Source organism: Macaca thibetana, chromosome 11 (assembly GCF_024542745.1).
Source record: "Macaca thibetana thibetana isolate TM-01 chromosome 11, ASM2454274v1, whole genome shotgun sequence".
Classification (NCBI taxonomy): domain Eukaryota; kingdom Metazoa; phylum Chordata; class Mammalia; order Primates; family Cercopithecidae; genus Macaca; species Macaca thibetana.
Genome location: NC_065588.1, coordinates 1,926,964 through 1,951,634, shown reverse-complemented (window position 1 = coordinate 1,951,634; position 24,671 = coordinate 1,926,964). Strand labels below are relative to the sequence as shown.

At 49.0% G+C, this 24,671-nt stretch overlaps 1 protein-coding gene across 1 annotated transcript in view; it reads left to right on the top strand.

The window, feature by feature from the left end:
- CACNA2D4 (calcium voltage-gated channel auxiliary subunit alpha2delta 4) overlaps positions 1 to 24,671 on the top strand; it is a 133,662-nt gene that overhangs the window by 39,858 nt on the left and 69,133 nt on the right. Inside the window, exons 10-18 of the mRNA XM_050747031.1 lie at positions 841 to 930; positions 1,036 to 1,149; positions 1,914 to 1,992; positions 3,254 to 3,387; positions 6,375 to 6,452; positions 7,234 to 7,314; positions 7,880 to 7,954; positions 11,242 to 11,328; positions 11,907 to 11,978. Of these exons, the coding sequence (XP_050602988.1) occupies positions 841 to 930; positions 1,036 to 1,149; positions 1,914 to 1,992; positions 3,254 to 3,387; positions 6,375 to 6,452; positions 7,234 to 7,314; positions 7,880 to 7,954; positions 11,242 to 11,328; positions 11,907 to 11,978 (810 nt within the window). The remainder of the gene's footprint in view (positions 1 to 840; positions 931 to 1,035; positions 1,150 to 1,913; positions 1,993 to 3,253; positions 3,388 to 6,374; positions 6,453 to 7,233; positions 7,315 to 7,879; positions 7,955 to 11,241; positions 11,329 to 11,906; positions 11,979 to 24,671) is intronic.

Sequence of the window (24,671 nt, the reverse complement as noted above, 5' to 3'; positions counted from 1 at the left end):
CCCCTGCTCGTGTCTGGATGGTGGGCGATTGTCTCTGCAGACTGTGTCTGTGGCCCCTTTCGCTTATTCCCATGGCACCTGGAATGAGAGCAGAGCATGTTACCCATGCAAACAACCAGAGAACCGGGCTGTAAACACGCTGCTACTTATCAGAGCAAACAGTAAGCAGATAGAGACCTCACACCAAACGGAACCTTCCTTATTCAGGACTGGTTTTTCACCCTGTGGATTATGTAGGTCTCCATTTCCCCTTTGGCCTCCCACCTGGGCCTTTCCATTATGTCAGTTTTCATGAGAAGCTTCCCTGAAAGGAGGACAAATTTAAACCCATTATCATCCTTTTTCTCTGGTAAAAGACAAAGGAGGAGAGGACATGGCAATAAATTTTTAAGGAGAGCTTTTGCACATCATAGATTCCTCCCTCTGTGATGGGGGAGTTGGGGTTTGAGCTCCTCTTGAAGCCGGGCCTCCGCCCTGGGCACCTCCACACTTTCTACTGTGAAGTGTGCACCCCTGGGCTGCGGGCTGCGGGCTGTGGTCTGGGAGCCGAGGTTACCCTGCCTCCATCCCAGGACCGTCCTCCCCCCATACTCAGCTTCATACTTGGCATTTCCCGCCAATAGTGGCCATGGATTTGTACCAAGTCATTCACTCTCTCTCAGTTTATCCTGGGGACATTTGAGAAACACCTATTGTAGAGGACCAGTCCATGAACTTAGCTGCATCATGGAGACACAGGCCTCTGATGGCTCGAAACAGCCTCCTAAATTAACACCAAACATGAAGCTCCACTGGCCCACTCAACCCCCTGATGCTCCTCTAATGTCTCACCCATGACAGCATTTCAAACTGCTGGTGGAGGAGCTGATGGTCAAAGGTGTGGGGGTCGTGGACCAAGCCCTGAGAGAGGCCTTCCAGATCCTGAAGCAGGTGCCCGCTATAATGAGGCCTGGGAGGGAAGGACTGGGAGGAAGGGGGCAGGTGGGGGGAGGCAGGCTTGGCCTGTGGTCACGGGCACTCCTCTTCCCTACACAGTTCCAAGAGGCCAAGCAAGGAAGCCTCTGCAACCAGGCCGTCATGCTGATCAGTGACGGTGCCGTGGAGGACTACGAGCCGGTGTTTGAGAAGTATAACTGGCCAGACTGTAAGGTGACCCTCCCACGGGCGTCTGGGGAGAAAAAAAAGCTTCTCCTTCTGCCATGGATGGGATCACCAGCAGGGCCCCTAAAAGGATGGCCCCCATGCAAATCTGCCTTCCTATTAGAGCCATTCTTGCTTTCAAATACATTTTAATTGGGTGTTCCAAAATTATGACGACCCGAGACACAGAGGCCTGATGTAGGAGGTTTGGGGTGAGGGACCAGAATATGGTTTGGGGACATCAGAACTGCCAGGCTGGGCCAGGCGCGGTGGCTCACGCCTATAATCCCAGCACTTTGGGAGGCTGAGGTGGGCAGATCACGAGGTCAGGAGATCGAGACCATCCTGGCTAACATGGTGAAACCCCGTCTCTACTAAAAAATACAAAAAATTAGCCAGGCTTGGTGGCAGGCGCCTGTAGTCCCAGCTACTCAGGAGGCTGAGGCAGGAGAATGGCGTGAACCCGGGAGGCGGAGCTTGCAGTGAGCCGAGATTGCACCACTGCACTCCAGTCTGGGCGATAGAGCGAGACTTCATCTCAAAAAAAAAAAAAAAGAACTGCCAGGCTGTAAACCTCAGCCTTGCACCTACTCCGCAGTCCCCATGGCCCTGGGGGAGTTGTGTTGTGTTGCTGCCTGGGCCTCGGGGGTGAGATTGGAGAACCCCAAGACTGATAAGCACTCGGCCCAACATCTAGGACTCACATAAACCATGTTAGCATTACTTACGGCCAGGAATTTTGCTGCTGAGTGCATCTGTGTCTTGTGGGTTAGGTCCGAGTTTTCACTTACCTCATTGGGAGAGAAGTGTCTTTTGCTGACCGCATGAAGTGGATCGCATGCAACAACAAAGGTGAGTGCCGGGCCGGCAGGTGCCTTCCCACCTGTGCCTGAGCACGGGGCACAGGGTGACCCAGCCTTGGAGGTGCTGAGCCTGTGCTTCCCCGTGGCCCCTAAGAGGAGCAGCGTTGCGTCAAGAACTATAGCCTCAGTCCCTCCTTCGTATTTGGAAAAAGCAAGGTGAGACAATGTCAGCTCCATCTCCATCCTGCCCCCATTCTTTCTGTCAGCAAATTAAGGCATAGACTCTGGTTCTGGTTCTGCTCCCAGACAAAAAGCAGAGAGTCACTGTTTCCTTTGGAATAATGTTTTGTGTGTGAATGGTCCTCATCTATCTCTGACCAGACCCCATTGATTCAACAAAAATTCACTGAGCATCCACTATGCACCTGGCACGATTTCCAGGCACCAGGGGACCAAGAGGGATCAGGATGGACTCAGGGTCAGTCTGCCTCTTGGTATTGTCCAGCAGGGAGACACACGAGTAAACCACCACCCACGATACAGCCTGAAATGAGCTTTGATGGTGGAGACACAGACTATTCAGGGTGCTGGGGGGGGCCATGGGGGAGGCACTCTCCAAGTCAGTGGGGCAACTGGAAGGGTGTTCCAGGCAGAGGGAACGGTGTGTTCAAAGGGTCTGAGACCTGCTGGGAGCGGACAGTCGCTGCATCTCACTGGTAAGGGGGATGAACATGGTGGGAGGTGGGGGCCAGAAGAGCAGAGAGGCCATTCACAGCTTTCTGCACAATCTGCTCTTTGGAGTGTCACCATGGCTCCAGGGAAGAGGCTGTAACACCCACCCCACAACCCGAGCAAGGACAAGGACCAGAAGAAGGAGGAGCGGAGAGGCAGAAGTCTCTGCCTCTGATTGGGTTCCCTGAACACAGACCTAAGAATGACAGAAGAAGGCTTACGGGGCACTCTCAGGAGATGCTCCTGTGAGGAAGTGGGGAGGGCGGGGCTGGGAGAGGGAGAAGCCGACCCCCAGTGCCCTTGCATCAGGCCCTGCTGCTCCTGCGCGGAGCTCTGGGTGGGAGAGAGCCCCTCAGAGGTCTTCCAGGGTGAGGCAGGGTGAACCTTGGCCTCCCACTGGCCTGCGGCTGCCCCTGGGTAAAGGACACAACTGGGGGAAAGCAGCTCCCTGCGCCCCGGGCCAGTTTCCAGAGAGGATTCGGCTGTGAGCCGTCAGCAGCCGGGGAGGGTGCAGGCCCTGGCGAGGAGTTCCCAGGGCAGCCCTGCCTTCCACACCCACGCGGCCCTCCCCACCGCAGGCTACTACACGCAGATCTCAACGCTGGCGGACACCCAGGAGAACGTGATGGAATACTTGCACGTGCTCAGCCGCCCCATGGTCATCAACCACGACCACGACATCATCTGGACAGAGGCCTACATGGACAGCAAGGTGAGCCTGGCAGCAGCTCCCAGCTAGAGAAGCCGATCCCAGAGTTAGGGACCCCAGGGAGCAAGAAGTGACTTCCTGGCTCAGGAGAAGGGGTGGGCCTAGTACCTTAGGGAACATTAAGAAGGGTGGATGAAGCCGCTTTTCCTCCTCTTTTCCTGACAGCCCTTGGCCCACTAACGGGGCCGCTGCCCATATGCTGCCCCAGACCCCCAGCAGACCTGCCCAGGGTGCTCTCCACGGACAGGGTCCCTGCTCCAAAGTTGTTCCTCCCTCCTCCCCCACAGTCCTCCCCTCCCTCATCATCCCTGTCTCCCACCCACCCGGGGGAGAAAGGGGTCAGACCAAGAATCCACCATCCCACAGCTGGAACACATGTTCTCCCTTCCTGGGTCCCTGCATTTTCAAAGGACTACAGGCAGCAATGACTTGCACAAAAGAATGAACATCAAAGGGAGAGCTTCAGATGGGACCTTTTTGGGGAAGGGAGACAGTTCTACCACTTCTCAAATCCCCATCACATAGGCAGCCGCCTGCTTCAGTGATGATGTATCAGGCTGGGCTCTAGAGAGACCCAAAAAGAGTGGCTTAAATAAGATAGAAGTGAATGTCGGCCTTGGGTAAACAAAGCCCAGAGCTGACCGCAAGCACTCTGGTCGTCAGGGGCCCAGGCTCCTCCCTGCCGTCCCCTTTGCTGTCCCAGGGATGTGACCCTCATCCTTGTGCTCAGGAGGCTGGCGGAACATGAATCAAATGAAACCACATTTAAGCATCAGGCTGTGGAAGTGGCAGCAGGATGCTTCGCCCCTGTGAGGGAAACTTGCAGGGACTCGTGCCAGAACCCGGAACTCACCTCTCACTGGCCAGAACTTAGTCCCCATGCTGACAAAAAGGCTGGGAATGCAACGGCCAGTTTTCTTCAGACTTGCTCTATGTCCGAAGGCAGTGGCATGCTTACCTCCACCTGTTAATAGTAGACAAAAGCCATCTGGCCAAGTTTGGGATGAAAAGCTCATTAATCTACTTTACAGGGGCTCAGCCAACAAGGCCATGCCCAGCACATGTCATCCGACCGTCACCAACTGCTGCGGAGAAGGGACGAGCTGGCTGCCTCTGGGCAGGGCTCTCCCTTCCTTGGCCAAGTGTTTGTAGGGCCCTGTGTGTCCAGGTTCGATGAGAGAGAGGTGGGTGGGGAGAAGGAGGACAGCAGGAGGGGATCTTCTCTGAGCTGTCTTCCCGTGACCGCTGGCAACTGTGCTTCCTCTCCATCACCTGTGCATTCATCTGCCTGCCAGGAGCCAGCCCAGCAGGAGGGGCCAGGGCTCCGGTGCTCTGTGTGGCCTCCCTTGCCTGGGAGTGTTGTGGTCATGCCACGGGAGCTGGAGAGCGAAGGCTTTCGGAACCCTGAAATCCAATGAGAGAAGCTGGGCTCAGGCCATTCCTGCTGAAGGTGGCCTGGAGTGTTGGGTGTGAGTTTGGCAGAAGGTGGGTAGAGGCAACCCCGGCTTCCCTGTGTGCTGTCACTGATGTCAGACGGGTGGTGCTAGGACGTCCTTCGCCTTCCATGGACAGCCTGACCTTCGGGCGCTCTCTTACCTCCATGCACACAGACGAGGCCACAGTTCACGGTCTGATCTTCACTTTTACATCTGTCCCTTTTACACCTGTCTCCCGAGGTGTCCCTCAGTGAGAACCACCCCTGCAGCCAGTCCCTACATCTCCTCTGTCTTCCTCCTTCCCTCTCCTGTCCCTGACTTAGGAGTCCCTGAAGTTAAGAGTCACCTGCAGATCTCCCGAACCCACCTCGGAACCCTCTGAGAGGAGGATGTCACTCCCCTGAGCCCAGGGCAGGTGTCTGCCCTCCCAAGTGTGTCCAGAAACACGAGTGCAGGGACGGCTGTGAATGGACCCTGCCCAGGCTGAGACATGTCCTAGGGAGAGCAGGCCACAGGGGCCTCCAAGAGCCTGGGAGCTGCTTCCTGGGAGCCAGGGACAAGCTGGCTTCATGCACTCCTCACTCAAGAAGGAGAATGGAAAGCCCTCATGTAGCCCATGGAGATGTGTCCAAGCTCAGAAAACAATTAGATGTCATCGTGGTTCACTCTCAGAAAGCCTTACTTCTAACTCTAAATTGAAAAACTCAGATGAGGCGAGAAAAAGAGACATGGTGGCCAAAATGTGCTTCCTTCTCCAAGAAAGTCAACTGTGGACTTCCACGACTCAGCAATCTCCTTTAGTTGATCTCATCCAAGGTCGGACTTACGATACCTCTCTTCCCACATGCTTGTCGGAATCCTACCTTTGTTATAAACTGGGGCACATGTGCAGAGCCCCTTTCAAATAACTGGAGGAGCCAGCACGGCGAGCCCAGGCAGTCAGGGTGGACAGCCATCTAGAGGTTGGCAAGGGTTCTGGCTCTGGTGTTGCGAGTGGAGACCATGTGAGTCTGACCGATGTGCTAGGGATGGCCCTGAGGGCCACTACAGCTACACCACGGCCTGCCCTTGCGCTGCGGTTCCTCGGGGTGTGCTTGTGTTTCTGGGTAGCTCTGGGTCAATGTCCTCCCTCTCACCTGTAGCAACCTTGAGTCCATATCAGAGGTTTCTGGAAAGCTGGTGCTGTGCAAAGCCTCTCTGTTTCTGGGTGGGCGCAGATAGGCCTGTTTCCTGGGTTCGCGCTCAACACTCGGCCTGGGCCTCCCTGAGACAAGAGAGCTTAGTGAAGGTGCTTGGGGCTGGGTCATGGGGCTCAGGGCCCTGCTGAATGACATCAGCCTGGTCCTCCCCTCCAGTCCACCTCTGGCCCCCAGCATTCCTGCCAACTCTCCTTTTGCAGAGAAACCCTCATTTGGGATTTCCTCCTTCCTGTGGGAAGGTGACTCTGGATAATTGATGCAGTGACCGTGGGTTCTCTGCACTGGGTGCTCTGAGTACGGCAAACCAGTGGCCCTAGGCTACAGCTTCTGACCCCTGTTCTCCCCTCCCTGACAGCTCCTCAGCTCGCAGGCTCAGAGCCTGATGCTACTCACCACTGTGGCCATGCCAGTCTTCAGCAAGAAGAACGAAACGGTGAGTGGCTGCTCCTAGAGAGGTTGTAGCAGGGATTAGAACCTGGGGCCTCAATGGCATCTTCAGACCGGTGATTCTTGACTTGGCTGTGCCTCTGAGCCACCTTGGGAGGGTTTGAATGCAGATTTCCAGGCCTGTCCCAGAGTAGCTACCCCAAACTCTCCTGGTTGGAGGTGGTCTGGGGGTCTGTGATTTTCTATGGCTTCTCCAGTGACTCTGCTCGCTGGCTGGGAGTCGTTTTGCTGCTCTGCAGTTGGGACCCCTGCCTTGGGGAAGTAAGGCTGGCGGGTTGCTTGCCAGCCTTCCTGCAAAGCCATGCTTAATCTGCCAGGTTGTACAGACTCTAACTTGTCTGTAAAGGCCTCTGGTGAGGGGATTTCTCGAGCCTTCCATCCTCCATCTGGTCAGGAAATGTTTCATTTCCCCCCGTGTTTCAGGCCCCATATGCTTCAGAGCATCCATGAATTATGGTCCCTAAGATCCCAACAACTTCACCCTCTGCCGTGAAGATTAATATTTCATTTAACTTTGGATTCCATTTAAATATTACAACTTAAATATTAATGCCGGGTATTAATCTTCCTGGTAGCTGGTTTTGCTCCCGGGACCTTGTCTGATAGAGTCCGGATTTTTATTCCCAGCCTAGAATCTAATTGCAGAGGAAGAACCACTTAAAGCTTAAGTGGCTTCCTCTTCCAAGCTCTGGACAGGCCCAGGATCCAGTCTAACCTTGTGAACAGGGAAGTTGGGTCTCCCCCATTCCTTGTGTCTTTCCTTCCAGCGATCCCATGGCATTCTCCTGGGTGTGGTGGGCTCAGATGTGGCCCTGAGAGAGCTGATGAAGCTGGCGCCCCGGTACAAGGTGAGCCTGGGTCTGTTCCCTGTGGGGATCACAGGTTCCCCAGGAGCAAACTCCCTCCCCGTGACGAGAGCCTCTCTCCAGGCAAGCCAAGCCCAGAGCTGGGATAGGGCCTCTCTGTCACCGCCCAAGAAGCGCAGGTGCTGAGCATGGGAGCAGCAACGCGTGCCCCTGGGTCCCTTTCCCACCACGAATTATGACTTGCACTGTGGCCTTCAGTAAGTCCTTTCCCTGCCCAGTGTCTCAGTTTCTCAGTCTGCTCCTCCATGCCACACAGTCCTGCTGTGAGTGTGAGTGAGATTACATCATCAAAGCACCCAGAACATGTGGTGGGAAAGAAGTCGGTGATAATATGTATTATGATGGTTGCTATAAACAGTCAAGTTTGGAAAGGACTCCTCAATCAATGGATGGAAGCATGGCACTGGCTCAGTTGTGTTCCTATTGAAAACACTCACTGCTGTGAGCTGCCATCTTCGACTGCCCTGTGGCCCCCAAACCCCTGCCCAACTCCAGATGCCCAGCACAAACAGCAGACCTAATGCCCCTCCACCCTGGACTCTGGCAGCTTGGAGTGCACGGATACGCCTTTCTGAACACCAACAATGGCTACATTCTCTCCCATCCTGACCTCCGACCCCTGGTAGGTACAGACCTTCTTTGCCTTGGGATCCTCACTGTATGGGATTTGGGGGTAATTCACAAAAACGATTAAAACAACAAACACACATTGGGCTCCATTTAGGAACCCAGTGGGTAATATGAGAAAAAAAAAAATGTATTCGAGTCATGGTCCCTGTTTTCAAGTTGTTTGGAATCTATCAGAAGAGACAAGGCAAAACCATGTGAAATGACTGATGAGTGGGCCAGAGAACACGTAATGAAGTGTGCAGTTTTGAGGCTGAAGAGCCCACAGGGCCATTAGTCACATCTGCTTGGAGTCTTCCAGACTGGGGGCCTGTGAAGTTGGGTGAACAAGGAGCTAACCATAGAAATAGCAGGGAGCCCTCTCCTGAGCAGCACAGCTTAGGATGCGTTCCTGAGTGCTCCTGGCCCTCCCAGCCCTCTCCACCCTGACACAGAGGCGGGGGTATTTTCATAAGAGTTCCACTGAGCATCTGATGGCTGAGGAAGAAAGCTGCATTGTCTTATCTGAAAGCTCTGCCTTCAGGGTCAAGGAGCTAGTCATGCACTCAAGCACTATGCAGCAATAATGACCACAGCTCTCAATGTGATTGTTGGGACGGAGGGAGCTGAAGTTCTAGGAGAATCGTAACCCTTTGCCCTCTACCAGTCTTGTGGTAAATAACAGATGGCAACTGAAGACAGACAGCAGACCGCCTTCCAGAGAACTTAGGGTCTCATCTGCCCAGGTGTCATTCGGAGAGGTCAGTCTAAGCCACACTCCATTCATTCCACTTGGTTCAAATAGACACTGAATATCTGAAAGGCAATGATTAACTATTTAAGGCAAATTCTAAGGGTTCTGAATAGAGAGAGATCGGGGCACACTGGAAGCCACTCTGTTCACACTGTCTTCCAATTCAGGCTCTGCTGGGCAAGCATCTGAACCCATAACACGTCACTCCCTTGTACCAAGGGGTTCTGCGGGGGGCAGCCCCAGTGCCAGCAAAATGACTCACTAAGGAAATAATATGCTGATTCTGGAACTGACTTGTAGGATTGAGGGGTACTGATCAGAAACTGCCTGTCATCATCTATGTACTCTAGATGAATATAAGGCTTCAACCAGTTGATTGAGTGTGAACCTCCTCGTGCCTGACCTCATGATGCTGTGAAGAACGCTATAAACCGAGGCTTATACTCTAATTAGGAAAACCAGACTTACACAAATGAAACAATTAGGGAATAATACCACACAGAACACTATGACACAACAAAAGATACAGTAAAGCCAATGTAATGAGTTATCTGAGGAAAGCACTATCAGGAAAACAATAGTTATGTTTGAAAAAGAAAAAATCAGGAGGATATGCCCAGTAATAAATGAAAAGCGCCATCCCATTGGACTGAAATCTTTCTATGTCAGTGCCCCATGTAGGAGTATTTAATGGAGTAGAATTGTGTTTTGTTTGTTTGTTTTTGAGACGGCGTCTCGCTCTGTCACCCAGGCTGGAGTGCAGTGGCTGGATCTCAGCTCACTGCAAGCTCCGCCTCCCGGGTTTAAGCCATTCTCCTGCCTCAGCCTCCCAAGTAGCTGGGACTACAGGCGCCCGCCACCTCGCCCGGCTAATTTTTTTGTGTTTTTAGTAGAGATGGGGTTTCACCATGTTAGCCAGGATGGTCTCGATCTCCTGAGCTCATGATCCGCCCGTCTCGGCCTCGCAAAGTGCTGGGATTACAGGCGTGAGCCACCACGCCCGGCTGAATTGTGGTTTTAAAGTGAGGAGCTACAGATGATCTTCAGGCTTTGTCAGGATTTAGGAGATGGCAATGGAATGCTGAGCCCCACCCAAAGGAAACAGATCCCATGTAAAAGAGGGCAGGGCAGGGCTGTTTGATGAGTATGGTCATTAATAAGATCAAGAAGCATGATCCAGGCATGGGAAAGGCGGAAAAGAGGGGAAAGGGGACCCTACAGATCCCCTGAACAGGCAAGAAATCAGCATGATACTTCCCCGAAAAAAGCAAGCAAACAAAAAACTGGCAGAAGCAAGATACACAGTGACAGGGGACCGGAGCTGTCCAGGCATCTGCTGGGGGCCTCATTTGGCTCAAAGCAGACGTGCTAATTAATCCTTAATTTGCCTCAATGATAAACTATCCTCTTTCCTTTTTTTGGTTGGGGTTAATAAACTAAACCTGGGAAGTGCTGCAGACCTAATCATAGATAACTTGATGACATCTGTCTTGGCTTCAGAGAGAGAGAAATCAGGGCCAGAAAATAATAACACTCAGCATGTTGATTAATGGCTGTATGTCAAGTTGAAGGGAGGTCTTTATTAAGCACTGATCTGTCCTTGTCTCCGTCCCATTCAAATATTTTATCACTAAGATGAAAATGCAGAAGGCAGATGCCATAGAGTCTGGAAGGTATGGTTAATACATTAAATGAGAAAATTAGTATTCAGAAAGCATTCTTCTAAAACAATGGGCTGAAACTAGCAAGATGAAATGTATTAGGGATGCATGGAGAGCTCTGGAAACACTCAGTGCCCAAGCACACGATTGTGAAGAGGGATCTGACGGTGTGTCCCATGAGGAAGACCAAGGGGACCGAACTGTCTGAAATCTCTGCCTGAACTGCCAGGTCTGTGTGGCTGGCCAGGAAGACAGCAGAAACGCAGGCAGCAGTCAGGCCCCCTGACGCCTTAGTCCACAGATCACAGCCCACGCCACACTGGTCAGACCCCATTTGGAAGGTTGGCTTTTGTCACGGGAACTCCATTTTGAGAGTGACATTGAAGACAAAGTAGAGCATATTCAGAGGGAGCTGAGGCATCTGCACAGCGGGCAAACTCAGTTGGAGCAGTGCAGTCTTAGGCGTGACAAGTACCTTTGGAAATCCCAAGGGCTGTCAGGTGGAACGTGTTCTATGCAGCTCCAGGGGAAAGAAGGAAGATCAGTGGGTGGAGTCACAGGGAGATGGATTTCAGCTTTGTATGAGGAGGAACTTTCTAACAGTTAGGGCTGTCCAAAGCTCCAACAAGCTGACCCATGAGATAGGGAGCTCCCTGCCATGGGGAAGATTCACTCAGAGGCCATGAGACCATCTGTCATAGATGTCCATAAGGGGAGCTCTGTATCAGGTGGAAGTTTGCCCAGATAACCGTAAGTAATTACTGGATTGATTGATTTCTAAGGAATCCTTTGCTTTTATGAATATACCTGAAAGGCTTTGTAGAAGAGATAAACTTGAGCAGGTCGTACACTAACCGCATGTTTTTCTTCCTAACATGCCCACTCCAGTACAGAGAGGGGAAGAAACTAAAACCCAAACCTAACTACAACAGTGTGGATCTCTCCGAAGTGGAGTGGGAAGACCAGGCTGAATCTGTGAGTGGGGAAAATAGGGGGAAGGGAAGCTAGTTTAGCTCTACATCCAACTAAATATATTGGTCAGCTGTGTGGCTGTGAGCCTTGAGGTCACTCTGTTCCTGTCAGGCAGAACAGGTCCATCCCAGAGCCTTTCCAAGATCAAGCCACAGGCAATGCTTAAAATGAGCAATTCTTTTAACAACTATAAAAATATAACAATATCTTCTTGATCACAAACACTACTGAGGCCGGATAAGATCACGTGTATAAGCTGCAGAGTTTGAGTTTTAGTGATGTTTTAGCCTGACTTTTGATCGCAGTATCTCATCCTAGAGGAAATTGTGTCCCAGCAACTTGGCACTCTGTACCCCAATGCATCAGTCCACTCGGGAGTGAGGTCTTGGTGAATGCCTGGAATTATGAGCTAGATGGAGCTTAGAGTCAGGTCCATCTTCCCTCCTGGTATCTCTCTCAGAGGGCAAAGGGAAGAACCAAAAGTGTTTCTGGGGATCACCTCTAATCTGGTCCGAAGAACTCCATACTTTCACCCTCGCCTGTGAGCCAAGGAACTAATATCATTGTCTTTCCTCCTGAAGCTGAGAACAGCCATGATCAACAGGGAAACAGGTACTCTCTCGATGGACGTGAAGGTTCCGATGGATAAAGGGGTAAGGAGCTAGAAACAGCCAGGGCGTGGCCTAGGGAGGCATCTTCGTTAATTGGGTTTGGAGTAGTGACGAGGGCCCTGGACTTAGCCTAATTATAGCTGAAGAGTTGAGTGCTTGCTGCACCCTAATGGGGGTCCATTAGGGAGAACACCCAGGGTGTGTTGGCCCCGGAGAAACACCTAGCCAGGGAATGACAGGATTGCTCATGCAACGCTTGGCTTTTGGGAGACCGCTGAGCTGGGCAGAAGGCTGGCCGAGGCATTTACAGCTCTTCTTTCCTCCTTATGCTGTCTGCTGCTACTGGCCCTTTTGTTGTTTATAATGAAAAGGGGAAAAGTGACAGCTAATTTTGTAAATGGTAAGCAGCTCTTGTGAAATGTTATACAGGAAGAATTTGAAAATATTCACTATTCCCTACAGCTGATTTTCAGCCACTGTAACCCCAGATAGTTAGGAATCAATACCCTCATAATCCCACTACTATCTTTACAGCCCTGTGCATCATTTGTGAAAGATCATTTCATCTTCTCACTTAAAAGGTTCCAATGTGTCTACTGATTCTGCATTGTCCCTTGACATATTTACAAATGTCACCTCCTCCCTCACAGCCACCCCCACCTCCTCCTCCCCTGCCCATCTGCCTCAGCTAAAAGAACACAGGCATCTGCCTGCAGCAATTAGACCCAAGTTCTTCCACAACACAGACCTCCATGAAAGCCAAACAAGAAAGCACAGGGAGAGACAAGGAAGCATCCCTTTTAGGCAAGACTGATTTTCACTGGAACCAGTGTCGGAGTTTGGTGGCATCTGCCTGGCTTTTTGTAAGCTCTGGGCTGAGAAAGGCCTCCTTCAGGCAGACTGGGCACTATAGTGAGGTCAGATCGCCAGTGGCAGCTGTTCCTTCTCCTGATCTAAAAGAATTGGCCAGGTGCGGTGGCTCAAGCCTGTAATCCCAGCACTTTGGGAGGCTGAGGCAGATAGATCACAAGGTCAGGAAATCAAGACCATCCTGGCTAACACAGTGAAACCCTGTCTCTATTAAAAATACAAAAAAATTAGCCGGGCGTGGTGGCGGGCGCCTGTAGTCCCAGCTACTTGGGAGGCTGAGGCAGGAGAATGGCATGAACCTGGGAGGCCGAGCTAGCAGTGAGCTGAGATCGCGCCACGGCACTCCAGCCTGGGCAACAAAGCGAGACTCCATCTCAAAAAAAAAAAAAAAAAAAAAAAAAAAGAATAGAGGCTTCTTCCATAGGCCCCCACCTTTATCCCAGCCAGATTCCTGTTCATGTGTATAGATGAGCTCTCACGTAGCCCAGCACGGTCACAGCACTGAACCGACAATGAAGAATTTAGTATGCTTATGGCACAGGACAGCTTAAAGGTAGACCTGAATGTGGCTGTACTGTATCTAACACAGACTGACACATGCAGTGGGTGTGGTTCTCTTCTACTCTTTTCCCCAGTGCCCAGGGATCTCGTGCTGCTTTTATGCTTCTCAAAGCCATTGAGGCAGAGTCCTAACCAGATGCAGCAGGATGAACTTCTGAAACCTCTGCCCATCCTTTCAAAGTTTGTTCATTGCCACTAATAAACCATCTGGGTTATATATTTGCAATTTCACAAAGGCTTCCTGACATACAGGTGCTTCCACGTAAAGGACGTTCAATGAGGATGACAATGATCATGACCATAATGGACGTTCCGTAGCACTTAGGTGTTCATGTCTCAATGCTATTAGCACAACTAATAATAATGACAGCAACTAACATTTATAAGAAACTGGACCGGGCGCTTTCAAATATTCACTCATTGAACACTCACAACCTGAGGGTGGGCCTATCCTATCCCCATTTTACAGATGAGGATATTCAGAGAGGCTAAAATCTTGCCCAGCATCACCCAGATGATCAACTGCAAAGCCCACGTATAACTGTTCCTAGATCTCCCATTTGTAACCACTGCTGTAGAAGGCCTTTTCTGTAGGACTGGCCCTGAATTCTCAACTCTCCAGCCTTAAAGGTTTCCCAAAATTCGCTTTAGCATAGCATTTCTATTCCACCTTGAACACTCATCGCCTTCTCCTCTCCCTCTACCCCATTCTGTCACCACTCAGCCTCCTTCATCCTTCATCTCTTCACCCTGACCCCGGGAGCCTGGCAGCCTCCACCAGGGCATTTTGCTGGTGTGGGGCCGCCAAGGCAGTGTCTGGCTCTCACTGCTCTGATGTCTTAGGCCACCACGCATCCCCAACGTGGCTGCATTTCATTTTCTTCACTGCCAAGGGCCCTGTCTCCCCCACAGAGCTCTCATAGAGCCATCCAACTGCCCCATGGTTAGCCTGCCTGGTGATCTATCCCAGCCCTCCCTCTCAGCTCAGTGGTGCATCTCAACTTCTGAGCTTGTTTCTCAGTAGAAACTGTCTCCAGGTCTAGGTCTAGGCTGAGAAAAGCTTTCTTAAAGCCTTGTGGGAATATCTGTGACTGTTTGAGCCATCCTCCCGGCGCATGGCCACCTGCTGTGTTGTTCTCTTCAGGGGATTTTGCAGGTATCCTTATTTTCCACAGATCACCAGCATGATTTAGGGCAGAACCTATGGGGCCAAAACTTGTATTTGTTAAGAAATGCAAATAAGCAGACAGGCCTCTGTGCAGGGGGCTCTGGGAACTGTGGCAAACTGGAGAGAACACACACCATCTGCAGGAGACGGCTAAGACCCATGTTTAAGATGTGTGCAACTAATTCCAAAAATGTTAGAAACACAACCCGGGCCAACATCTAGGATGTTCAACTCGTAAGAAGCCCAGCTTTGGCCGCAGGCCTCCCATTTGCCACTTAGATGGCAGGGGTTTTGTCCCAAATTGCAGACCAGTGCCAGGTGCCACAGTTTCTAATCCATCAGCAGTACGCCAGCCAGACATCCTCAGACACGGTTTGAAACAAGAAAGCAAAAGAGCACAGCGTCCTGGAGTCTCACCTAGGACTCGTTCTGTCATTCTCACGTTTCCGATCATTTCAAACAATCATTAGCAATGGGGGAGGGAAGGGGCAGACAGAGTGTTCCGTCCTAGCCTTTGCGTTCTTCCAGATTAACTGCACTGACTGGAGTCCACACGTGTATATGCACACACACACATCAGTGGCACACGTGCATTGTACACACATGCCAGTGGCACACACGTGTACACACACCAGTGGCACACACGTGTACACACCAGCAGCACATGTGTACACACACATACCAGCAGCACACACGTGTACACACACCAGTAACATGTGTGTACGCATGCACACACAGTGGCACACATGTGTACACACATACACCAGCAACACACACATGTATACACACACCAGCACACACGTATACACATGCACACATGCACACACATGTACACACATACCAGCAACACACACATGTACATACGCACACACTAGCAGCATACACATGTGCACACATACCAGCAACACATGCATCCACACCCACCAGCAACACACATGTATACACACACACCAGCAACATACAAGTGTAGACATACCAGCAGCACACACGTGTACACACACCAGCAACACATGTGTACACATGCACACACCAGCAACACGCACGTGTACACACACACCAGCACACACATGTACACACACACCAGCAACACACACATGTACATACACCAGCAGCACACACGTGTACACACACACCAGCAACACACATGTATGCACACACACTAGCAGCTGGCATGAAGAGCAGCTTCGCGTGGTCTTCCTCCAGTGCCCTTGAATCCCTGCGCCCTGGATTTCAGGAACACAGGGCTAGAGTACTCTGACGTGTCTTACACTCTCCCTTTCTCACACTCTCTCTTTCTCGCTCTCTCTTCCCCTCACATTTTTGTCCAGCAGGACTCAGTCTATTAAAGGAGCAGATTGCTCTGGTACCTCTTTGCTCCCAGCCTCATCTTCCAGACCTCTCCCGTTCTCTCTTTCTGTTAACGGAATTCACAGACCCCCCCTCCCAACCCCCACACCCCTTCTCTCTTCCTTTTACTTCAGCCTTAAAAGGTGATCTCAAAGTTCATCTGAGTAAGGTGTAGCTTGACTAGACTCACCCTTCAGCAGATAACAATTATAAACTCTGAACAAAATACAAAGAACAATAATGGAAAGGCACTTGAAAGTGACCAAAAGCAGGCAGCAACAACCCTTGAATCAAGAGGACTGCATTGGGTGTGATACACTTTTAGATGGCTTTTTTTCAAAGGGTACTCCCCAGTCTGTCTGGCGTGCAACAGCTAGAATTCAAGCAGAAGGCTGCAGCTGTCACCGTGAAGTGTCAGAGAACAGAATTTGGGTTTCCAGAGTGTCTGGAAATGAGGAGGGCTAGCCCAAAAGCAGGGAGGCTAGACCGCAAATCTGTATGCAAACTCCTCTCAAATTCCTGGCTGACTCCTGAACCCTGCAGATACAGGGGAGCCTCGAAGTGCCCCAGTGGAATACGACACTGGAAAGCTGAAAGCAGGATTTCAGAGCAGGATCTCAACACGGGATCTCAGCTCTTGCACGTGTAGTAGGGACAGTTTGGAGTGTGAGTCACACAGAGGTGGAGGGACTTGATAAACACCTCGGGATTTCCTTTGAAAGCACAGAAGAACTACACCTTAGGAGTAAAGACTGTCCTAAGGCCAAGAGATTCACTCTAGGCCTAAAGGTGAGACAGACCCACCCAAACAAAATGTGAATTCAAGCCTCTCTACACTCAGTTCTTATCAACCAATCATTTAACTACTGCTTAATATAAAAACACTCTTCAAAGGAAGACAAGATTATCTATGGCCCAGCCTTCAAATATCCGGTATACAATAAAATTGTTATGACCCAGCCGTTAGAATTCGAATGACTTTAGTGCAGACATTGTAACTGTGCACAAGGAATTAAAGGAAAAGATATTCATAATGAGGGAATAGATGGCGAATCTCAGCAGAGAAATGGTTAGGGCTTGGTCAAAGAACAGAGCCCCTGTGAGTGATATGAATGTAGGATTTTATTCTAGGGATTAGACCTTATGAAATTGTGGGAGCTGGTGATGAAATCTATGGAAAGCTGGTGTCTGCATCCAGTGGTGAGCTTGAAGTCACTGTAGGTCAGCAGGACCAGCAGTTGGGAAGGAAATCTGGATGAGATGTGGAAGAAAGCAAGAACAAACTGGAACTCCTGAGGAAAAAGAGGAATCCCTGGAAACAAACTGAAACCCACATCTGTCACTCACCAACACTACCCATGAGGGTGGCAGATGACCTGCAGGCGGAGCCAGTGCCCTCCACGAGGAGCTGCATCCTCACCAGGCTAGGTCTCAGGGAAACTGGAGGAGGAGAGCCAGCAGCAGCGGGTGGCTTTGAATCTGGCTGCGGCCCCATGCCAAGAAAGCACAGCAGTAGGTTACAGCGAAGAGTGGCAGAGCCTGGTATTCTGTGCAGACTTCAGTGTACAAAACGGCTGCCGCTGCACTTCCATCCACAAATCTCACACACGCTTCTCTTTGGCCGACCCTGACTTGAAACCACACCGGGCATTGAGTCCGGAAGTGTAGTTCCAGCTTAGCTAATTTGACACAGTACAAAATCATTATAAAAACCAAACGGGAATTTTTTCTTGCTTTAGACCTGCTTTTCAACTGTGTATATTTAAGGTGCACAGCATGCTGAGCAGTCGTCCCTCAGCATCCATGGGGATTGGACCAGGACACCCCACAGATACCAAAATCCGTGGATGCTCCAGTCCCTTCTGCTAAATGGTGTAGATTTATGTGTAATCTACACAGTCCTTCCTAGTACGTTAAATCATCTCCAGACTACTTATAATACCTAATACAATGTAAAGCTACATAGCTAGCTGTTACACTGTATTATTTAAGGGATAATGACAAGAAAAAGTTTGTACATATTCAGTACAGATGCAACTATCCTTTTTTCTGGAATACTTTTTGATCCACAATTGATCGAATCCAGGGACGTGGAACCTGTGGAGATGGAGGGCCAACTGTGCTTACTTTGATATACAAAGTGAAGTGAAGAGATGACTACAGTCAAGCAAATTAGCATACCCACCATCTCATATAGTTACCCTTGCTTTAGCGTGTGGGTGGTAAGGGCACCTAAACTCTATGCTCTTGGCCAGTTTCCAGTATACAATACAATACAGTACAACGAACTCTAGTCCTTATGTTGTACATTAGAGCTCTAGCCTCAGTCATCCTAGATAACTGCAACTTGGTACCTTTTGACCAACGTTTTTTCATTCCCCGCCTCCCACTGTGCTTTCACCTGCTGCTAGTAACCACCATTTTTCTCTGTTTCTATGCATTCCATTTTTATTTTAGATTCCACATATAAGTGAGATCACGCAGCATTTTTTTCTGTGTCTGGCTAATTTCACTTAGCATAATGTGCTCTAGGTTCATCCATGTTGTAGCAAATGGCAGAATTTCCTTCTTTGTTAAGGCTGAATAATATTCCTTTGTATTTATACGCACCACAATTTCTTTATGCGTCCATCAACAGATACTTCAGTTGTTTCAATATCTTGGCTATCAATGGTGCAATGAACATGGAAGTGCAGATATCTTTATGAGGTAGTGATGTCCTTTCCCTTGGGTATATGCCCAGAAGCAGGACTCCTGGGTCATATGGTAGTTCTACTTTTCATTTCTTTAGGCGCCTCCATATTGTTTTCCACAGTGGTTGCACCAACCTACATTCCCACCAACAGTGTACAAAGGTTCCCTTTCTCCACACCCTTGCTTACACTTATTTCTTGTCTTTTTGGTAAAAGCCATCCTAAGAGGTATGAGGTGGCATCTCACTGTGGTTTGGGTTTGCATTTCTCTGATGATCAATGATGTTGAGCAGCTTTTCACATATCTGTTGGCCATTTTATGTCTTCTTTTGAGAAAGGTCTATTCAGTCCATATTTAAATCAGATTATTTGGATGTGTGGGGTGTTTTTTTTGTTTTGTTTTTTTGTTTTTTTGCTGTTGAGTTGTGTGGGTTCCTTATATATTTTGGATATTATAAAATATTTGCAAACCATATACTTTATAAGACTTTTATGTCCCTTATAGAATGTGCAAATATTTTCTCCTAATCCATAGGTTGCCATTTCATTTTATTGATTGTTTGCTATGCAGAAGGTTTCTAGTCACTTTTTATTTTAGCTTTTGTTTCTTATGCTTCCAAATGAAAACTTTAAAACCGAAAATTACCACATCTGAGATGAAAGCTTTACTGGATGGGCTGACCAGCAGGTTGTAGAAAAAAGGGACAGTGAACTTAAAGATAGATCAATAGAAATTATCCCATTTAAAAAACAGGGGGAAAGTGGGGGAAAAGACAGAGAAAGAAATAGAACTTCAGCAACCTGTGAGATGGTATCTAGTGGTCTAATGACATGTTCTTGGAGCCCTAGAAGGAAAGGAGAAAGACTGAAGCAGAAAAAAGTGTATTTGAAAAACTAATTGGCAAAAATGTCCTGAATTTGATATAAAACAGCAATCTACAGATCCAAGAATCTCAGCAAACCCCAAGCAGGATAAAAAGACAAAGAGAACCACACCTGGGTACTTCATAGTCCAGTTACTAAAATTCAAAGGTACAAGAAAATCTCCAAAAAAGCTAGAGGAAAAAAGATGCGTTACATAAAGAGAAACAATAAGACTGCCATCTATAAGAAACAACAAAATAACATTGTTAAAGTGTCCAGAGAAGAAAAAACTGTCAACTCAAATTTCTGTAGAAAGAGAAAATACCCTTCAAAAATAAAGATAATGTCTTCAATAAGGACATTTTCAGGCCAGGGCAGTGGCTCATACCTGTAATCTCAGCGCTTTGGGAGGCCAAGGCAGAAGGATCACTTAAGCCTAGGAATTCGTGACCAGCAACCAGCCTGGACAACATAGGGAGACTCCATCTCTACCAAAAAATACACACACACACAAAAAAAGGAAATTAGCCAGGTGTGGTGGCATGCGCTTGTAGTCCCAGCCACTCAGGAGACTGAGGCGGGAGAATCACTTGAGCCCAGAAGGTTGAGGCTGCAGTGAGCTGTGATCATGCCACTGCACTCCAGCTTGGGCAACACAGTGAGACTATGTCTCCAAAAAAAAAAAAAAAGACATTTTCAGATAGAAGGAAACAGAGGTTTCATTACTATCAGACCAGCAGCAAAAATGCAAAAATGCTTCAGAACATTCTTAAGGCTGAAATAAAGTGACATCAACTGGAACTGGGGTTTACAGGAGAGACTCAACCATACTGGAAACGATAAATAACGTGGGTTAATAAAAGATTGTATTTTATTTATTCTCTTAATTTCTCAAAAAGACAACTGACTATTTAAAGCAAAAGTTTCGATGTCGCATTGTGGGGTTTGTAATATATGTAAGTGTGAAATATATGGCAACAGTAGCACATAGCAGAGTTATCTCAAAATTTTAAAGTTAATTTGACATTGAAAAAAATCAATCCGTGCAATTTATTACATTAACAGAATAAAAAAGAAAAGACAGAGGGTAATCTCAATAGATGCTAAAAGAGCATTTGGCAAAATTTAACAGAGAACAGAAAGAAACTTCTTCCCTCTGATGAAAGGCATCTATGAAAATCCTGCAGCTACCTTTTAATGGTAAAATACTGAACACTCTCACCCTAAAACTGAGAACAAGACAAGGAGGACTTCTCACCACTTCTATTTGGCCTTTCACTGTACCTCCCAGCCACTGCAGTAAGGCAAGAAAACAAAATAAAAGGCACAAAGACAAGGAAGGAAGAAGTAAAACTTGCCTTCATTCATGGACAGAAGTATTGTTTCCATAGAACATCCCAAGAATCTAGAAAGCAAACACTAGAACTAAAAGGTAAGTGTAGCAAGTTCACAGAACACAATTTTATAAAAATTAATTTTATTTGCATATATAGCAGCAAACAGAAAATGGTATATATTTGGTCTGGGAATGCCACCGTCCCTCAGGCCGGCCCTCAAGCCAGCACCCCGCCGCCGCCTCCCCATGCCCCGGCTCCCCGGCTCCCCTCGTCTCCCGGGCTGCCTTGCGCCGTGGAGCCCCCGGCTGCCCCTGGTGCTGCTGCTGCCGGGCCTCGTGCATGGTGCATCCGCAGTGGACGCGGTGAAAAAGGGCAACGGGACAGCCTGCATCATGGCCAGCTTCTCTGCGGCCTTCTCCATGAACTATGACTCTAAGATGGCTCTAAGCACGTGGCCTTTGACCTGCCATCAAATGCAGACAGCAGCCCTTGCGGTAAAGCGAACACTTCCCACCCCAGGCTCGTGATGGGTTTTGGAGGAGGACAGACACTGACCTTCCATTTCCCAAGAAATGCAACACGTGACAGCATCCAGCTCACGAGTTTTGTTCACAGTTTGTCAGACACACACATTTTCCCCAGTGCAAGCTCCGAGGAGATCAAGATGGCGGAATCTCTACCAGGTATCAAGGCACCCAGGTCGGCATGACCAGCGAGACCGTCAGGCTCCGCGGTGCCCCCATCCGGGCCCAGCTTTCCAACAGGGAATAAGATACAATACGTTTGTGCGTCAAGGGAGAGACGCACCGCGAGCAAGACGCACCCGCCCTGCCAGGGGGCCGCGAGCCGCTCCGCCCCTCCGCGCACCGGTGCAGTGACGGTGGCTGCCACTGGACCTGCCAGCGCGGGCCAGCGGCTGAGCCTCACCAGAGCGGAGGGACCACACGAGGGTGACCAGACCGTTCCACATCAGCCTGCGCAAGACCTCACCCACCTGGGTGCACCGTCCTGGGCTTCCAGTGCGGGATGAAGGCAGGTTCCAGCCGGATTTTCCTACGAGTCTGGCTCTGTCGCCCAGGCTGGAGTGAGCGGCGCGATCTCGGCTCACTGCAAGCTCCGCCTCCCGGGTTCCCGCCATTCTCTTGCCTCAGCCTCGGCTCACTGCAAGCTCCGCCCCCCAGGTTCCCGCCATTCTCCTGCCTCAGCCTCGGCTCACTGCAAGCTCCGCCCCCCAGGTTCCCGCCATTCTCCTGCCTCAGCCTCGGCTCACTGCAAGCTCCGCCCCCCGGGTTCAGGCCATTCTCCCGCCTCAGCCTCCTGAGTAGCTGCGACCACAGGCGCCCGCCGAGATCCCACTTTTAAAGCTGCCAACGACTCCCTGCGAGCACTGCAGGCCGCCATGGGCAGTTCCTACAGGTGCGAGGCCGGAGCGTGTCCGCGGCACGAGGCCATTTTCAATCAACATGTTCCCAATGTGGGGCCAGGCTTTCAGGGTGGAAGGCAACCAGGTTGGAGCTGCGGAGGAGCGTCTGCTGGACGAGAATAACACGCTGGTCTCCATCGCCCTCCGCGGCGCCCTGGCGGGACTGGTCCTCCCCGTCCTCAGCGCCCACCTTGTCGGCAGGAAGAGGAGGCACCCGCACGGCAGCAGGCACAGAGCTGCTGGGGTCTCTGCTCATCTCCCCGGGCTTAGGGTTCTGAGGCCGAGGCACGCTTCCTGGCAAACGTTTCTCAAATGTGCTTCATCAAATGTGATGTTCATCTTGCAGCGTTTGCTATACACAGCAGAGTAACTATGGAAATGACGGTGTAAATTTCGCTAACTGGGTTAAATATTTTGCTAACTGGTTAAACATGTTTACCAAAGTAGAACTCTAAGGGAGGGTGGGAGTGCTTCTCAAAATTGGCACTGGCTCCATTGTCATTTGACTTTAAAATGTCCAGGGTTGGTTTCTTCAGTCTTTACTGCACTCAGATTTAAACCTTACAAAGGGAAAGTCTCCAGCCTTCACGCTTAGGAGCCTGAAGGTCGGCTCACTGTTAGGCTGACATGCTCATGATATTATAAACAGTAGAGAGGGAAAATCCTAAGACAGAAGAACTCCAAAGATAAACGGGCCTGGCTGCCTTTTAAAGATGAACTGAAGCACTCCAAACATTTATCTTTGGACAGGATGCGCCTGGCCACACACGGCTGGCAGCCACGTTCCAGCGAAGGCACCTGGTGGCATGTCCTCGGGCGTTTCCGAAACTCTGCCACTCAAGGGCTGGCACTTTTTAATATAGGAAAATGGGGTTTTTGTTTGTTTGATTTTTGTTTTCTGTAAAGTGATTTTCAATCTTCTGTTGACATTCAGGGTGATCCTGTTTCTGCGCTGTGGACGGTATTAGATAGATGCTCTCTCTACTGATGTGTCTGCTGTGGCTTGGGAGGATTGTACACAGGACCAGCTCACATAATGCATTGCCTATAACAATGCTAACAAAAAGTCTCTTTCTTTAAAAAGGCAAGAAAAAAAAGAAAATGAAATATTTTAAAGTTCCAATGACAATAGCATCAAATAACATAAAATACTTAGGAATAAATTTAACAAAGGTATATATGACCTCTACACTGAAAACTACAAAACATTGCTGAAAGAATATCAAAGAAAAAATAAATATAGAAAGATATAACTATGTTTATGGGTTAAGATCAGTATTGTTAACACATTCATTCTCCCCAAATTGATCCAACGCAATCCCTAACAAATTTGAACAGACTTCTAGGAAGAGACAAGCTGGTTCTAAAATTTATATGAAAATGCAGAGGACATAGAATAGGCAAAATTATCTTGAAATAGAAAAACAAATTTGGACAATTCACAGTATCTGATTTCAAAACTTACTATAAAGCTACAATAACCAAGTTGGGTGGTATTGACCAAAGAATAGACAAATGGGTCAATGACCTGAACAGAGAACCCAGGAATAACCCAGACATATATTATCCATTGATTTTTCAATCAAGACGCCTCTGCAAATCACTGGAGAAAGGCAATCTTTTCAACAGATGGTCCTAGAACAACTGAATAAATGTATGGGGGAGGGGAATCATTGAGCCATAGCTCACACCACACACAAAAACTCATCTGATGAATCATAACCCTCACTGTAAAAGCTAAAACTGTAAAGCTTTTACAAGAAAAAATAGGGGAAAATCTTAACCTTAGGATATGCAAAGATTTCCTAGACAAAAACACAGAAAGCACTAAACATGAAATAAAATTTGATAAACTAGATTTCATCGAAAGTAAAAGTTCTGCTCTCCAAAAGGCACCAATAAGAAAATGAAAAAGCAGACAGACTTGTATCCAAAATGCATGAAGAACTCCTACAGAGCAATAACAAAAAGACTAAAACCCAGTAAAAAAAATGCTCAGAGTACTGAGCAGACACTTCATAAAGGAAGCTATGCAAAGATGCTCAACATTATTAGTCATCAGGGAAATGCAAATCAAAACTACAAGATTGAGCTGAGCACCGTGGCTCATGCCTCTAATCCCAACACGTTGGGAGGCCGAGGTGGGCAGATCGCTTGAGGCCAGGAGTTCGAGACCAGCCTAGCCGACATAATGAAACCCCGTCTCCACTAAAAATACAAAAATTAGCTAGGCACGGTGGTGGGTGCCTGTGGTGCCAGCTACTCAGGGGCTAAGGCATGAGAATTGCTTGAACCTGGGAGGCAGAGGCTGCAGTGAGACAAGATCTCACCACTGTACTCCAGCCTAGGCAACAGAGTGAGACTCTGTCCAAAAAAAAACTGCAAGATTCTGTTCACCCTTTCTATAATGGCTAAAATTTAAAATACTAATAACACCAAATACTGGCAGCGATGTGGAGAAATTGGAACTCT